The sequence below is a fragment of the Phocoena sinus genome, chromosome 10 (assembly GCF_008692025.1).
Source record: "Phocoena sinus isolate mPhoSin1 chromosome 10, mPhoSin1.pri, whole genome shotgun sequence".
Classification (NCBI taxonomy): domain Eukaryota; kingdom Metazoa; phylum Chordata; class Mammalia; order Artiodactyla; family Phocoenidae; genus Phocoena; species Phocoena sinus.
The window spans coordinates 81,739,035-81,757,507 of NC_045772.1; the positions used below are offsets into that span (position 1 = coordinate 81,739,035).

At 42.0% G+C, this 18,473-nt stretch overlaps 1 protein-coding gene across 5 annotated transcripts in view; it reads right to left on the reverse strand.

The window, feature by feature from the left end:
* Positions 1 to 2,077: 2,077 nt before the first annotated feature.
* The window catches only part of SSPN (sarcospan), a 132,007-nt gene continuing 115,611 nt past the window's right edge, over positions 2,078 to 18,473 (reverse strand). For 3 of the 5 annotated variants that reach the window (XM_032646406.1, XM_032646403.1, XM_032646405.1), the window contains exons 2-3: positions 10,194 to 10,280; positions 2,078 to 4,073 (exon numbers count right to left, since the gene is read on the reverse strand). In XM_032646406.1, coding sequence (XP_032502297.1) covers positions 3,708 to 4,073; positions 10,194 to 10,250 — 423 coding nt within the window. In that variant the 5' untranslated portion in view covers positions 10,251 to 10,280 and the 3' untranslated portion in view covers positions 2,078 to 3,707. Of the gene's footprint in view, positions 4,074 to 10,193; positions 10,281 to 10,781; positions 11,210 to 18,167; positions 18,296 to 18,473 lie in introns of those variants that run through there. The other 2 variants (XM_032646407.1, XM_032646404.1) reach the window with 2 other exon arrangements.

Consider the following 18,473-nt stretch of genomic DNA (forward strand, 5'->3'; position numbering starts at 1 on the left):
ATATGTGGCCATCAGCTCTTTGTAACACTACCCTGAAAACACAGCGGACATCTAAAAATATGATCAAGTTCTTCGAGTACAGGAAGAACTGAGGGCCAGCCTGATTCACAGGCTGTGTGTATCGCTGCACAGCAATGGTTCAGCGACAGTCGCTAGAAAATGTAAAGGTATGCTTCATGATAGGATGCAATTAGTTTTTCAGGGCAACTTTTCAGTTCATTTCTGATCATCATTAACCGATCCACCACTGTCCCCTGGAATCTCCCTCAGATATCCTCTACCCCACCCTTTACTAAGCAAATCTATGAACATATTCCAGATATACTGCATGCAAGAGAGGAAGTATGAGAATGTGAACAGATTCTAATGTCCTGGATACAACTAGAAAACACATAACGGGTTCTCGCTGTCAGAACACACTGATGTCTGCAGCTGAAAGTCCCTTAAAAGAGATCTTATGGAGGTTTCACTCAAGGAAGGAAAGAAGTTAGGCCTGTTACTTGACTACAGTTTCTAGGGCCTGGTGTAGCTATATTTTTAGGAATGGCTCCAAGGATCTGCCTGCACAAATTTGGATGGAGCGAGGGAGGCACAGATGGTGGTCACGTGAAGGCACAGACCGACTGGGTGGGCTCAGTTACAAAGTCTGCACACTTAGGCTGCTGTATTCCTCCTATTTCAAGTGCTGCCAAGTCCCGGCTGTTTGCCTTCTTTCCAAAGTCTTGATTCATTTAATTCTCCTGAAGGAGGTGGAAGAGAAGGAGGATTGTGCAAATCTTACTGTTTTATGGTTTAGAAGAGACAGTCACCATCTTGGCACCTTGTCAGATTTTAAATGTAACATTTTGCTAAGTGTAAAGCTCGGTATCTGTTCCTTTTCTGTTGCCATTACTGTAACTTCAATATTTGCAAAACACAACCTCAAAATGCTTCACATCCAGCCCAAAGCAGTTTGTTATTCCAACACAATTCTCACATGTATCAATACACAGTGAGTTTGCAGCACAGAAATCTTTTCTTTCTTTCCTTTTTAATTTTTTCATTTTATTTCTTGTTTCTTCTTCACTTATGAATTGTTTCTCTCTTTAGGGATTTAAGAATGATTCAAGCACACAATAGCAAAATCCCCATTATATATACACATTTTATATATATATAAAATGTGTATATATATATATACACATTATATATGTGTGTGTGTGTGTATATAATATACACACACACACACACACATATATATATATATATATCTCCTGATTATTACCAAGCTTATCACCATGTCAGTTCTTACTGGTTGCATTATTTAGAAAAAGGAAGCACATAAGCTAGAGTTACTCTACCATTTGAAATACCCTGTGAATCGCTTGTAAAGCATAGAGCACCTTAGTGTTGTGTAGAATTTAATTTTCTGATAGAAAAATTTGTAGTGTTTGCTATAAAAAATTGTTTAAGGTATTCAGGGTGTGATTCCAATGGTGACTTATTCATAGTAATTAGCATTAAAGCACTGGTTTCTCACTCTTTAAAAAGGAGCCCACAGATTATCAGTCATTTTCTTTTGTAGGAAACCGTCAAAATCAAAATGGATTCAGTTATTGGAATTTTTTTAACAGGGTACAAAGTATTTTTCTAGGTCATCGTCAGGAGGCTTGGTGTGTGTTGATGTAATTTTTGTGTATTAAACCGCTGCTCCAGAATCATCCATTAAGCCCCTGATGTGCATTTTTGGCCTGAGCTAGTGTGTAGGAAGGCCTTTTTTTTTTTTTTTTTTTTTTTTGCGGTGTGCGGGCCTCTCACTGTTGTGGCCTCTCCCGTTGCAGAGCACAGGCTCCAGACGCGCAGGCTCAGCGGCCATGGCTCACGGGCCCAGCCGCTCCGCGGCATGTGGGATCTTCCCAGACCTGGGCACGAACTCGTGTCCCCTGCATCAGCAGGCAGACTCTCAACCACTGTGCCACCAGGGAAGCCCGAGGAAGGCCATTTTTAAAGCAAGTCAATACATAAAAAGGTTTTAACATCTGTTAATCAGGTGTTTTATCTGGAGGGCATAAAATATATTTACAATCCTCCAACTAACTTAACATTTCCCTTTTTATTTGGATATTCATATCATGTAATAATCGACACTATTGTCACAATCGATGGAATTATTCATATACCTCTTAAGGCAAACAAGGAAATGATTTTTTTAGAGTAGGGTTTAATGATTAGTAAAATATATCAATAGGCAATGTGGATAAGCAAATTAAGCTCAATTATCTTGAATTTCTGCTTTCAACAGAGCATACTAATAGAGAAAGTTTTGGGTAACATTTATGCTACATGAATTTGCATTCTGAGCTCCTTCCTTAAAACATTGATATTGTTCCAAATTCAATGATAACAATAACTAGAGAGAAAAGTCTCCCACCATAGAGTTGTTGTGCTCTTTTAAGTCGCAGTCGCTTCAGAACAAAACCAAAAATTACCCTCCAAGCCAATGGCCAAATGTTCAAATAATGACCTCAGAAAACATTAGTTTAAGGCTCTAGTTGACTGTGCATACAAATCAATAATAAGATTACATATCAAATATAATTTCATGAATGGGGCACCTCAGCATTACTCAACCTTCGTCAAAAGTACTTAGCTGCCAAGAGAGATATTTTACAACGTATCACAAATGTGCTATTTGTATAAACATTTCCCATTACAAATGCTCTCATTTTCATTTAAATGAGTATTTTTAACCTGAGCTATTAATAAAAAAAAAAATTTTTTTTTCTCCCTTGTAAAGCTTGGCTTTCAGAAGAAAGAATCTTTAAGCCTTCTCTCTTGTGATAGTAATTTCTCCAAATACCGACAGTGCCACGTAAGTATAGCCAGGGCTCATTAAATAGATTTCTGAGCATAATTATAATTAACCATTAGCTAGAAATTAGTTTTAATGATTTGTTTTAGATGACAGAATAGAAGCATAATGTAATTATTTTTAAACCTTCTATATCATTAAGAATACAACTACCACCAGCTTTCAATTACTGCGAAGCAATCACCCAAGGCATTCACTAAGTGATCTATTTACAGTTCCAAAATAGGGGAGCAGAGGAAAAAGGCCAGGGGCCCCAACCCAGGTGTTTATAATTATTTAGCCTTTTGCAAAGTCTCTTCCTTTTCTACTCTGCTCTTTTAAGCTGTTTCATGCCTTGAAGACAATCTCTACCAGGGAAAATAGAGAAAGACACACTGGCTGCTCAGCTTTCCCCCTCCTCCTGCCCCCTGCTTTTCTCGGAGTCATAGTGAGGATCACGGCGGGAGCGGGGAAAGGCCTGGAGGAAGATCCTACAAAATTTAGCAAGTGGGTCTGAAGCTGTCCAAATCGAACTGGACTAACAGGAAAGAAGATTATATCAGTAATAGGTAACATGAGTATTAGGAATAGACTCCAGACTTTAAAGATAGAACTCTACCATTCTTTCCCTGTACCGTGTTCTTTTAATATCCCAAAGTCAGTTTAGATCTTAAGAATTAAAAAAAAAAATACTATGGAAACCTGAAGAAATGCTCTTTCATTTCCTGAAAAATATAAAAATATTCATTTAGAACAGTGAATATTAGTTATTGTCAAATTTCATTGTTTCTTCATTTTCTTTCTCTTTTTTTCCTTTTTAAAAAAAAATCTCAGCTAGTTAGGGTGCTGTTTGCTCTCCCACCTTTGAACAAGAATGTTAGACCTTTTGCTGCTGACCTTCGGAAGTTGTCAGGGAACACACCCTGACACCCACGTAAAAGACCTGGTACCTGTGTTTCCACATCACAAAGCAGGCCAACAAGCACACAAGGCCGCAGAGCAAGTTCAGAATCATCTGGATGAGTAAGAACAGCTTGAAAGTGCCAGTGATGCTGGTACAGTCAGTCACATCCCGGTACACAAAGGTCCTGCTGAGGGGCTCGGAGGAGGGCAGTTTGCACTGGCAGGAGTCGAGCGTGGTTCCACAGGTAAGCTGTGTGAGTTGTGCATAGTGGTGAGCGGCGAACGCCACGGCCAGCACACAGACCGTCAGGCCAAGGGCACTCAGCAGAAAGTACAAGAGCTGCAAGAAAGCAGAAGAAAACCTTTCCAGTTATAGAGAACGTTGGATAACTATTGGCAAAGCTAATAAAGAAAAGCTCTTCTTCTTCTCTCCCAAGATTCCTTCTCTCCCTCCATTCCCTGATGGAGGGGCTGTCTCTCCTCAGAAACATGGTGCCCGAGACATGGCAACGGCTCGTTATGGACTGTTAGTGAGCAATCTGATCACAATCTGAAAAACTCTGATCGTATTTTCATTTGTCGTACAGATGTCGGGTGTTTTTCATGAATTGAGCCAATAATATTAGCTTGATTTGGGGATGTTTGTATATGGATGTAGCAGGCAGCTTAGATGACTCCCAAACACAAGAGCCATCCCTGAAAGGCATACTGTGCTTGTTTTGACCTTAACAACTGCTGATATAAAGACTGAAACAAGACTAGAAAGTAGAGAACAAATTTCTTCAATGTAAACACTGTGTTGGCCAAAATTGGCCATGATTGGTCAACTAGCAACATGGGTTAATGAAAAAGACTATATTCAATGGAGTGGTTGCCAAACTGTGTCCAGGAAGGCCAGGATCCCCAGTGAGAGGTTGCTGGGGGGAAAAAAAATTATGGTTCCAGAAGGTGGGTGACTTGATCACCTACAAGTCTCATCCCAAGTCCACCTATAACCATGTAGTTTCTGAGCATAAAAATAAACTGTAAGTGGTCCCTCAGCCACCAAAGTTCTGAACACCATTGGCTTATGTGTTAGCCTTCGAATGGAAAAGTCTGGTTAAAGTTCTAACTCTGCTACTAAAGAACCATGGAATCCCTGAACAGCTCAGACACTTACCCTACACCTGAAATTTTTTTTTTTTTACGGTACGTGGGCCTCTCACTGTTGTGGCCTCTCCCGTTGCAGAGCATAGGCTCCGGACGCGCAGGCTCAGCGGCCATGGCTCACGGGCCCAGCCGCTCCGCGGCATGTGGGATCTTCCCGGACCGGGGCACGAACCCGTGTCCCCTGAGTCGGCAGGCAGACTCTCAACCACTGCACCGCCAGGGAAGCCCCCCACCTGAAATATTTTGATCAAAAATTGTGGGTGCTTATTGACGTGGCCACAATCTAAACCATTTTACAGAACAAGAAATCTTGTGATTGGACTTCCCTACTGAAAACCTTGCTCTTAATGGCCCAACCTACTGAGGACCTAGATAAGGAACAGAGTCCCCAGCTGTTGGGACTGGTGTACTGAACCCAGTTCTTAGTGCAAGATTTACATTCCCATAGTCAAAAGTTGCTCATAGAGCAATTCTGCTGAATGTGAACTCCTCAAAGGAAGATTAGTCACGTCCAAGTTCAGATGAAAGTTGCTCTGAAAAGATTATGCCCTCCGCCTGCCTCCAAGTAATTGCAACTCAAAATAAAAACATGTATGCAAGATTATAAAATATGTGTGCATAAGTCCTCCAGATGAGTGATTTTGCACACAGGGACAATTTCAAATGTTTTCAAGTCTTAAATATAGAATACTTAAAATTTTATGTTTTCTGTCTTGACTGGTGTGTGTGTGTGTGTTGGTGTCCTGAGCATGTGTCTGGTTTGCTTGGAAGCTTCACTGCGGACACAGGAAGAGAGTGGACCTGGTTAAAGCCGTTTCATCTTCCTATGGCTGCACGAGCAAAGAGTGCAGAGGTTCTTCGGATCTTCTCATCAAAAATATCTTACACACACACTCTCTTTTTCATTTTCAAATCATACGAAGGACTGTCAAATACAACCCACATTTCTTCATCTGTGAAACAGTTTATGGAAATATCTTTCTCAGGGACATAACAAGGATAACTTAGACTGAACACATTTAGCCTCCCTTGGAGGAAGGGAACCAGAAAAACACACAGTGAAACAAACCATTTCAAAAATTTAAGAGGAAATATTTAATCTGTGCTATTGAATGCATCACCTTGGTCCTGCCTGTCGCCAAATTTTCAGTGGCCATATTTTCTGCAAAAAAAAAGTAGTTCTTGGGCTAAAAAAGTATGGATTTATTTTGTGGGGCCATTGGGATAGAATATTTGAATTATTCTGGGTTGTTTTGAAATATTCAGACTTGACAACTGACTTCAAACTCTTGATGCCAAGGGCCAAATTAGATTGTGCTGGCCGTGTCGTGCGTGCCTGCCCATGACAGCTGCATTTCCAGTGCCTGGGACATGAGTGACTATACCAGCAGGGAGGGCCCAAATTAAGGGATGATTTTTTACCTGAGAGTCATCTGCCTAGCAGAATGGCCCCAGTTGGAGTTTTCTTCATACACTTTATTGCCATCAGTGGATGGGGCTACGGAGGTCCTGTCATAACTCTCTCCCACACACTCATCCTTAGATAGAGAATTTATAGAATATCCGCTGGGGCATTATCTTGAAACAATGACAATAATCCCTCATTCTCGATCTGTAAATTATTCAAATAGCTGCAAAAAATATTCTCTCATAACCATCACAAAAATCCGTTTGCTGAAATGAGAGTTTTCCTCTTCTTTTTTTTTTGCGGTATGCGGGCCTCTCACTGCTGTGGCCTCTCCCGTTGCAGAGCACAGGCTCCGGATGCGCAGGCTCAGCGGCCATGGCTCACGGGCCCAGCCGCTCTGCGGCATGTGGGATCTTCCCAGACAGGGGCACGAACCCGTGTTCCCTGCAGTGGCAGGCGGACTCTCAACCACTGCGCCACCAGGGAAGACCCTGTCTCTTCTTAAAAGATAACTTTTGGGCCCAAAGAGCAAAAGATTTGCCCAAGACTTTTACCAAGTACACAGCAGTGCCTGGTGATTGTTACAGGCATGGACTGGGGAGCAGACAGCCTGAGTTAGAATCCCAGTTCTCCCCTCCATAACTATGAACCTTGGGCAAATTAAATCTATCCCATGGGTACCTTTGTTTCTTCATCTAGCACCTAAGTCACAAGATTACTCTAAGGATCAAAATAATTGATACTGGGCTTTCCTGGTTTAAATATTTAAGTATTCTTGAAATGAACACATTAGCAGACCTGGAAAGAGCTGCCAGTTCTCAGGACTTTTAGGATATCAACCCTATACTGGCTTTGTGTTATTCTATGTCACGTGAGAGTAACAACACATCCTTGGCCTGTAGAAAGGATGTGAACATTTACACAAGCACAGAGACTACTCAATTTTAATTGAGCATATTAAATATTCTAGAAGCCTCAAGAGCGCAAACAAAAGCCATGCCCCTCAGCTCCTTTAAATATGAATACATTTTCATTGGTGCATTAGCTCACACATTGTGATTCTGCCTCTCCCACTGCAGGAAAGCATCGGGCCAAGTAAGCAAGAGTGAGCCACAGAATCAAGTTTCTTATCCATTTCAAGACATAAATACAGACTTGATCGGCCAAAGCCTGTGGGCTACATCTGCAGCGCTGTAGCATTTTTTCCTTCGCGGCTTTTAACTCAGCTGACAGCAACAAGCTTCTGGGTCAGAATCTGTAATTTAAAATCAAGTGGCTTACTTTACCTACACGGCACACATAACTATCAATAAGAGTGTTTACGATGACCTTGGGAAGGCCAGCAAATATATTTTGATACCAGCGGGGCTCGGGATGCATCTGTCTTGCCTGTGTCAGTCCGGGCGGCCGGCACTGCGCAGCGGGCGGAGGCGGGCGCCCCCGGCGCTTATGTAACCACAGCGCCCGGGGGCACGCCCCGCGCTCGCCGCTTCTAATTGGTACCCGGCCGCCGCTTCAAAGTTCAGAGGCTATTGCGACTGCAATGCCCTCGTGGGGAATGTGCCCCGGAGTGTTTATGCACGCACACGAACCAGACACGTTTCTGAACATCATCAAGGTGAGCCCCGAGAAAACAGAGGATAGGCAGGAGGCCCAATCAGCGGCCGGATGGCCCGCCGAGCCCAGGAGCAGAACTCGGGAGCAGGGCCCGGGGAGAAAGATGGAAGGCGCCGGCGGCTTACAGGGCTTGCCAAAGGGCCGCCAGAGAAGACTGTGCTAGCTTGAGATGAAAAGACAAGCCCCCGTGGCCACTGTCTGTAAGGAAAAGGGAAGTGTGTGGGGCGCGCGCGCGCGCGCGCGTGTGTGTGTGTGTGTATATGGACGCGCGCGCGCGCTAGCACAGGCTGCAGTAAAGCGCTGGCATCACCCCCGTATTGCTTGTCCTATCTGGGCGTTCAACAGAAGGAAATAAATTCGCCGCCAAAGCTTGGTCCAGGGTATCAACACGTAAGCACTAAAATGCGGTTTTGCTAGTGAGAAACACCTCATGAAGATGCATTTTATTTCTTCTCCCCCAAATGATGTCAGGAGCACAAGGGAAGTCCGCTGTAACCTGTTGTGCCTTTGGAAAACCTGGAGATTGACGGAGCTCATTTTCGACCTGAAGGTAATATAGCGGGCACCTTAGAGAGCTGGCAGCAAGCATCACTAAAGGTCACATTCAGAAGAAGAGAAAAGTGCCTCTGTATTTGTCAATGTCTGTCACAGGTGAAAAAAAAAGATAGTTAATGAGATCTTCCTAGTGGTGAATTCTCAACCTGGCTGACATTGGCAGTGACTTTTTTATTTTTTAATTTTTTTTATCCTTGCTCCTTATTTTAAATGCAGACGTTGAGATGGCTTTAGGGGCCTCTGTGAAGATGTTGCTGTTGCCTCTGCTGTTTCCTGGGATCATGGTGGAGAGGGGGATGAAGGCATTTCACAGAAACTGATGAACCTAGTTTAGAGCCCTTTTTACCTAATGAATGAAATTCCCATAATTTAACAGATCATTTCTTACTAGGCTTTAAAAAACAAAATCATCACTAAGCCTTGTAGTTTATTCAGACTTCTACCAAAAAAGTAAACATGGACTGATGTCTGCTCTATCTGGCCTTCTTTTTAAGGGACACCCTCAGACAGAAAAAGTAAAATTTCCAAGGGGGGGGGGCATCTCCACCAAAATTCTAACTCTATCAATTTTTAAAATAGCATCCATTAAATTTTTAAATTAGAAGAGTTACATCTAACTATTGGAGAACATCTCAAAATTGAAGAAAAAAACTACACAATGTAGGTATAATCCCACCACTCAGAGAAACTATTTTTTCTGTGCATATAAGAGTTATTTATTTAATCTCTGTAGGATCATAGCATACATTTTGTGTAGCCAGTTTCTTTTTGCTAGTTAAAATAATTTGAATATTTTATTCACTAATTACTCTTTCACAACATGACTTAAATATATATATGTATGTATATATGAGCACATTGCTTTTTTATGTCAGTAGCTTTTATATCAATATACTAGAATATACTAACATCTTACAAAGGAGTATCCAGTTTTTATGTGTTTTCTTATAGAAGAAAAGTAAACAATGTGACTGGACCCCCAAACCAAAACAAAACCAAACCAACATTACAGAAAGCTTTTTGTTCTCTGCTACAGGAGTTGAAAGAAAATGTAGGAATTTGATTTCTACCAACTGATTTCTGAGTGGGCTGTTTATCTCCCTAAACTCTGAAAGGGTGTGTCTGTGCTTCCCTTTGGAGCAGATTCTACTGTGCAGTGAAAATGCTGTGTACTTGAATTGGCTCCAACCAAACACAGTGTCTCTAAAAAAAAAGGCACTCAGGAAAGGCACACACACTTGCTAAACCAAGCATACCCCAACCTCCTGCCTTTGCCCTCAGATTCTTGGCACAGGTCATTTGGATGCACCCAATGTACCTTTTCTGTCTCAGTGATCCCACCTACCAAGGGAAATACACTTAGACTGCTTCATTATTAAAACATTCTAAAAAAAACCCCCCAAGATGGGGAAGTGGGCACTGATATAGACACTTTTTCCCTGGCCAAGTGTTTTGCTGAACTGATGAGTTTTCAATTTTCCTTTTAAGGGCATTGGAGGGCACTTCATATGCTCTGTGCCAATCCAGTTCATGGAAATTAAGACTTAAAAAAAAAAAATCAGCATTACCTTTGGGGTCTGGATGAATGCCCTCCTAAAACATATTTTGGCCTGTCTAAAAATGCAATTTCTAGAATAATCAGATATACAACCCCTTAAAAAGTCCTCCTTAATTTTGTACTTGTGTTTCCTTCTATGTGATGATAAAAGAGAAAGAAAAAGGACAACTTACTTTCATGGCAAACTGGATACAAGTCCGTTCGTCAACTTGATAGGAGACACAAAGCATAAACAAACCAAGATAGGCCACTAAGCAGACCTGCAATGGAGAACAGGGAGGAAAGGTTGTTATCAAGGAAAGCCGTGCGTTCTAATGACATCAATCTCAGTGTCTTTCACCAGTAACATCCTTGTTATCAAGGTGCTCATTTCATTTGCTTATCTTTATGTGCTATTTTTTCTCAGCTTGTGGAACAGAGTTTTAAAAATAGGAAAATCAATTTATTTCAATTTAGCCAGTATTTATTAAGTCCTTTCGATGTGCCAGTTGCTGTAGAAGGTCCTTCAGCAAATACAATGATGAACAAAATTTCCTCAACCTCAGTAACTGTACGGTCCAGGCCAGGCCACGATAAGCGCACACACTATTCTATGGCAGGGCATTCTGTGTCAAATGCTATTCAGAGAAGTACAAAAAGAAGAAAAAAATAACATTGAATTGGGCAATTAAAAAAGCCTTCTCTAAAGAGGTGGATTTGAAATGGTCCTTGAAAGGGATGATGATAATAATAATGATCACTACCAGTTACGGAAGACTTACCTTGTGCTTGGGCTCTTCTAAGGCCTTTTGTATGGATTTCTTCAAGTAATCAGCACAAAACCCCATGAAGTAGGTGCTATTATGATCCTCACATTATAAGTGAGGAAACAAGCACAAAGCTAGTAAATGATGGAACCCGCCCTCAAACCAGGTAGCTTGGGTGAAACAGTACGAGCGCAGGCGGATGCAGGACTGTGTGTGGAAAGAATAGCAAACGTGTATCTACAGTTGAAATAATAAAATATAGAGCAGAAAATGTAGGTGGAAAGTCTGGGGATGTAGAACTGAGTTAGGAAGTAGTGGAGTTCCCTTGACCATTTCTGAGCAGGGGAATGACATGATTCAAGACACGTTTCTGGAAAATGAGCAGTGGTGTTGGGTGGGTTGCCGGTGAGAACACCAGAATCTTATTTTACTAATCTAAGCAAGATTAATCTATCAGGTGAGCCAGAGCTCAGAGGGTGGTGGACGAAGTCAGAGAAAGAGGTGAGAGGAAAGATGTAGTAAAAGTAAAATGTATACATCTTGGCTATTGCATGACCAATGGGAGGACACTGGAGTGGGAGAAATAGAAAGCCATCTCCAAGTTCTTGAGTGTCAGTGATAGAAAGAGTGGGGGTGGGGGGGTGCAACTGACCCAAAGAAGGCTGGCAGGAGGCATGGCAACTTTGAGGGAAAACATACTCAATTTTTAAAACAATTTTTTAAACCGAAGTGTAGTTAATTTACAATGTTGCGTTAGCTTCAGGTGTACAGCAAAGTGATTCGGTTATATATATATATATATATTTAGGTTCTTTTCCATTATAGATTATTACAAGACACTGAATATAGTTCCCTATGTGATACAATAGGTCCTTGTTGTTTACCTACTTTATATACAGTAGTGTGTATCTGCTAATCCCAAACTCCTAGTTTATCTACAACCCCACCCCCCGCTATCCCCTCTGGTAACCATAAGTTTGTTTTCTATGTCTGTGAGTCTATTTCTGGCTTGTAAATAAGTTCATTTATATCATTTTTAAGAGTCCATATATAAGTGATATCATATGATGTTTCGCTTTCTCTGTCTGACTTACTTCACTTAATGTGATAATCTCTAGGTCCATCCATGTTGTTGCAAATGGCATTATTTCATTCCTTTTTATGGCTGAATAATGTTCCATTTTATATATATATATATATATATATATATATATATATATATATATAATCTCCAGAGAAAACACTAATTCGAAAAAATACACGCACCCCAATGTTCATAGCAGAACTATTTACAATGGCCAAGACATGGAAGCAACCTAAGTGTCCAACGACAGATGAATGGATAAAGAAGATGTGGTATATAAAACCTACTCGATTTGATCTTCTTTTTAGTGCATTGGAGTTTCTTAAACTGTGATTTAGAGTTTCTAATCAAAGCATACCTATTCACACTCAACTTTGGGAACCTTAAAAAGTTGCTAAGCTCTACTTTAGGATGAAAAACATAAGCAACAGAATTGCATTTTCTGATAAGCACAATTTTCCTAGAGACAATGTTGGAAGGGTGGCTGAGAGTCACCCAGCAAGTCATTAGATGGCTGGTTTGGTGATACTCGTAACTCCTATCCCCAGGGCCAGCTTTGAACCTCGGACCTGCTAGGGTGGTAGAGCTGTTTATTTACAAAGCCAACACAACATTTTAACGTAGCACCTCTATCCTATTCTCTCCTTGATTACAAAATCAATAAGTGGCTTGTGCCCTCACTGGTTCTCAAGTTGCAGGTTTAGGTTTCCACTGGACTGTGAAGCCAAAAGCCAAGCCTTCCTTGAGTACAGGTTGTTTGCAGGGTTTTCCACCATTAGGACAGGCTGATGGTTAAAAGCAGAGATGACATTCCTAGTTCAACAGATACAGCATGGGCTGGAGAGGGCTGGGTAGAAAACAAAGCAGATAGGACCCACAGAGACAGCTTTTCAGCAGAGCACGGGCAGATGTGGAGGTAATGACACTGAAGTTGTTTGTGTAACCCACAATGTGGCCATATTTCCAAGGCAGGGATGAAGTTCCTTTTCAAAACTCTTTTAAAAATATACCTAAAAAAATATATCTAATTGAGGTATAAGTTTGATAAGGCCTGTAATGGCTTACTATGTATTTTCAAATTAAGAATTTTCAGAGCTAGGGACTTCCCAGTGGTAAAGAATCCACCTTCCAATTCAGGGGATGTGGGTTCGATCCCTGGTCAGGGAACTAAGATCCCACGTGCTGCAGGGCAACTAAGCCTGCACACCACAACTACTGAGCTTGCGCGCCTCAACGAGAGAGCCCACGTGCCGCAAACTACAGAGCCCACACACTCTGGAACCCACGAGCCACAACTAGAGAGAGAAAACCTGCCCGCCACAACTAGAGAGAAGCCTGCACACCACAACAGAGTCCACGCCGCAACGAAAAGATCCCGCGTGTCTCAACGAAGACCCCTCGAGCTGCAACTAAGACCCGAGGCAGCCAAAAATATAAAGAAAATAAATAAGTAAAAATTTTAAAATGCTTTAAAAAAAAGAATTTGAAGAACTAAAACAATGGAAGAAAGACCTTTTCTTTTTTGTTTATTGGCAAGAAACCCAGTGGAAGCTTCTAAACTTGCTTGTGGGGATGGTTAGATCCCTAAGTACGTGCCTAGGCTCACTTGTTAGCATCTGTCTGCAGGTGCACAGGGTCAGGCTCTCTCCTACATAACTGTCTTTGTCCCTAGAGGCTATTGTGAAGTTGGCAATTGCCAAAACTCTCCCCTTTGTCTTCATGAGAGACACATTCCAACAATCAAGCCTAAATGACTAGTATCTTAAAAATCTGACTCTGCCTTCCTTGAACAAATTTTTCTACTTCAGTAGTGTCTACTTCTGTGAAGCCTTAATTTAGCCTGGCTTCCGGCAAGAAGTTGCACAAGAACATATAACCTCACTCTAGAGTATTTCACTTAGTCAGTCGACAGAACTCTTTTTGAGGCCAGACTCTTTTAACAGCTCCAGGAACCGAGCACTGAAAAACCAGTCTCAGCCTTCAAGGAGCTCTCAGTTCAGTGGGAAAGAGAGGAGAGTGAAGTTACAGTACCATGTAAATTTTAGGACCATATCTGCTGTAATACACTGAAGGTGTGATTAACCTGAAGGCAACTTGAAGAAACTTCCTGGAGGAAGATGGATTTTGAAAGGTAAGCAGAAATTAAGCAGAAGGATGTTAGGAAGAGTAGAGTAAGTACTAGTGGGTACAAAAGCATGGAGAAATGCAGAGTAAACATTGAGGTCTCCCAGAGCTCTGGTGCAGAGGATGGGAGAAGAAAAAGCCAAAGACGAGCTTGTAGAGGTGGGCAGGAAGTAGGTCACAAGGAACTTTTATTTCAATCTAGGACATTTGAGGCAAGGGAATCATGTGATCAACGTTGCCTTTTAGAATGGTCTTTGCAGCTGTGAAGAATGGATTGGGAAGGGAAGACCAGCTGGGAGGCTGTTCTCCATCTATGGAGAAATGATGAGTGCCTGAGCTCAGGTAGCAGTAGGGACCGAGAGTAGGTGTGTTTGAGTGATGTTAAGGAAACAGAATCCAAGGCTCTAAGAACTGATTAGGTGTGAGGGTTGAAGGAGAGGGAGGATTAAGCAAAGTGCTCAGCTACCTGACTTGAGCTGTCAGGTGGATGGAGTTCACGTTTAGTAAGGCACAAGATACAAGAGGAAGAGCAGAATGGGAATGGAAACCGATAATGCCCACCTGAACTGAAATCTCAGACACGTGGGCCTAGAACTCATGAAAGGGATCTTAGCTGAACATAAGCCCTTAAAGCAATGGAAACCATCAGAAATGCTGGGTCACCCAGAAACAGTCTAGGCAAAACAAAAAAAGGCCAAGGAAGTTACCCAGTTATGAAGAACCATTGAATAGTTTGAGCAGAAAGCATCTCAAATACACTTCATATAACTTTGGTTGTACATCATGACATGTCTAAATACTATGAAACTGATCATCCTTCTGGATTTTTGAAAGTTTCACTTCTAGGTCCTAGTGTAGGATATTTGCTATAAAGCCTGGATCAATCCAACATATTTTATTTTATTTTAATATTTATTATTTATTTATTTGGTTGCGCCGGGTCTTAGTTTTGGCAGGTGGGCTCCTTCGTTGTGGCTTGCAAACTCTTAGTTGCGGCATGCATGTGGGATCTAGTTCCCTGACCAGGGATCAAACCCGGGCCCCCTGCACTGGGAGCAAGGAGTCTTAACCACTGTGCTACCAGGGAAGTCCCAATCCAACATATTTTAATTTCTTGGCCTTCTGATAGGGCTCAATCGGCTCTGGGAGGGGGTGGGGAGTTCATTTTCTTACCTACAGATTTGCATATTAGAACAATACTTCTTTATCAGAGGGTTTATTGGAATTTAGAATGCAAGCACTTTATAGAATAGTATTTATTGAACACTTAAAACTGAAGGCTTATCATCAAAAAATCTAGAAACAATAAATGCTAGAGAGGCTGTGGAGAAAAGGGAACCCTCCTGCACTGTTGGTGGGAATGTAAATTGTTACAGCCACTATGGAGAACAGTATGGAGGTTCCTTAAAAAACTACAAATAGAACTACCATACGACCCAGCAATCCCACTACTGGGCATATACCCTGAGAAAACCATAATTCAAAAAGAGTCATGTACCAAAGTGTCCATTGCAGCTCTATTTACAATAGCCAGGACATGGAAGCAACCTAAGTGTCCACCATAGGATGAATGGATAAAGAAGATGTGGCACATATATACAATGGAATATTACTCAGCCATAAAAAGAAATGAAATTGATATTTGTGGTGAGGTGGATGGACCTACAGTCTGTCACACAGAGTGAAGTAAGTCAGAAAGAGAAAAACAAATACCATAGGCTAACACATATATATGGAATCTAAGGAAAAAAAAAAAAAGGTCATGAAGAACCTAGGGGTAAGACAGGAATAAAGGCACAGACCTACTAGAGAATGGACTTGAGGATGCGGGGAGGGAGAAGGGTAAGTTGGGACAAAGTAAGAGAGTGGCATGGACATATATACACTACCAAACGTAAGATAGATAGCTAGTGGGAAGCAGCCACATAGCACAGGGAGATCAGCTCAGTGCTTTGTGGCCACCTAGAGGGGTGGGATAGGGAGGGTGGGAGGGAGACGCAAGAGGGAGGAGGTATGGGGATATATGTATATGTATAACTGATTCACTTTGTTATAAAGCAGAAACTAACACACCATTGTAAGGCAATTATACTCCAATAAAGATGTTTTAAAAAATCCAAAAACTGAAGGCTTTATGGCCACGGGGAGGAAACCAGATTTCTCATGCCAGACTACGGGTCTTGTTTTCTGAGTGGGCAGGACGTGGGCACACCAGGAAGACAGGGTGCTCTGGCTTCCCAGGGCGGGGAAGGAGGAGCTCTTGTTAATGAGTGGTGATACTCGCCAGGCCTCTCTGGAACAACATTCTTGGATTCTGGGCCAGGGCTTCCATTGGATATGGTGAGGTGAGACCCATGGAAGAGGAAAATGGCAGTTACATAAGATTTTCAAGAAGGCACCCATTGGACCAGGGGCAGACAGGTGGTATCACTGAACACAAAACCAGACAAGACCTGGGTGGCACTGGGAAAACTAGTGCTGAAAGGGCAGCTAGCCCTGAAGAGCTTGTGAAGATTTAGTTCATGTACAGATGGATAATTATGTTGATAAGAAAAGCTTGAAAAGATTTTTTTAGTGAAAAAAAATCCCATAATTTTAAACCTGTTTTTGGATGCATGTTTCTGCAATCTGTTTAGCAAGAAGAGAAAACCTAAGTCGCAAACTCCACATTCTGTCTAAAGATGTTCTTTGACTGCTCAGAGTGAAGACTGCATTCTCTCTTGAGAGTTAGAAAGTTAAGCAGAGTTGAAATGTTCTCTGAATGTTAAATCCATTTCTAGATGTATGAGTCCTGAGTCTTGTCACACTTTGTGTTATTCCTGCAGTGGTACCTTTTAAGGATTGGCTTATTATGAATAAAAAGTGAATGGTGGATGGACCTGGGTCTTGGAGATTTACCTACATATCATTTTTTTTTCCTTTTCATTTTGGCATAGCTAGAAGGTATCACCCTAAAACATTTTGTGAGAATGCGAATTATTGGTATTTACTTCGCTCCATGTCATATTTATATTCTGGTCTTGTGACATTCACGCAACCTCCAATTTATTTGTTTTCTTCTTTTTGTTGTTGACAGAGCTGCTTGACAGGGCTATCTGGAGAATACAACCTCCTCTGTCAAATGTCTTTCAAGGTTTCTCTCCTCCTTCCATCCCCCCCTTTCGTTTGTGTCCCTGAAATGTGACTCTATTTCTGTTAGTTAATCAATGTTCACCTGTGTATTTAAAGTGCTTTATTTCAGTCAATATAGTAACAAGATGGACTCTCCTCTCATATTTGCACAGCCAGTTGATCAACAAGAGATGTAGCAGAACTGTACATATTTCTCTGGATATTTCTTAAGAGAATTTCTATGGGTTTTCACCTATTTAATAGAATTTAAGGTAGAGTATTAGAAATAATTTTCAACAAATGATAGATATATTGCAATATGTCAAATGAATGCAGTCTCACTCAGGAGAATTGCTTATTAATACATAGTTTATCAGATATTTACATAATATACAAAAGAATATTTCATGAGAATCTATTAAAGGATGTTTATTGGATCAGGATTTCAGAAGGATGGGATAGAATATTTTAGCATAACTCAAGCATTTTTACTAGATTCTCATTGCCACTGCCTCTGGTAAGACAATGTCTAAGCTAGTGGTTCAGGGTTACTTGGAGGGCTTGGTGAAATCTCCCTTATCTCCAGAATTTCTGATCTGGGGTGGAGACCGAGAATTTGTATTTCTAATAAATAAGGCCACACTTTGAGAACCACTAGTCTAAGCTAAAAACATAGTCTTCTGGAGAGGTGGAAGGTGGCGGAAGAGTAAGACGTGGAGATCACCCTCCTCCCCAGAGATACATCAGAAATACATCTACACGTGGAACAACTCCTACAGAACACCTACTGAATGCCGGCAGAAGAACTCAGACCTCCCAAAAGGCAAGAAACTCCCCACATACCTGGGTAGGGCAAAAGAAAAAAGAATAAAGAGAGACAAAAGAATAGGGACAGGACCTGCACCAGTGGGAGGGAGCTGTGAAGGAGGAAAGGTTTCCACATACTAGAAGCCCCTTCGCGGGCGAAGACTGTGGGTGGCGGAGGGGAGAAGCTTTGGAGCTGTGGAGAGCACAGCAACAGGGGTGCGGAGGGCAAAGCGGAGAGATTCCCGCACAGAGGATCGGTACCGACCAGCACTCACCAACCCAAGAGGCTTGTCTGCTCACCCGCCGGGGTGGGCAGGGGCTGGGAGCTGAGGCTCGGGCTTCAGTTGGAGCGCAGGGAGAGGACTAGCAGCGTGAACACAGCATGAAGGGATTATTGCACCACACCTAGCCGGGAGGGAGTCCGGGGAAAAGTCTGGACCTGCCAAAGAGGCAAAAGACTTTTTCTTCCCTCTTTGTTTCCTGGTGCGCGAGGAGAGGGGATTAAGAGCGCTGCTTAACGGAGCTCCAGCCATGGCCAACAGCGCGGACCCCAGAGATGGGCAGGAGACGCTAAGGCTGCT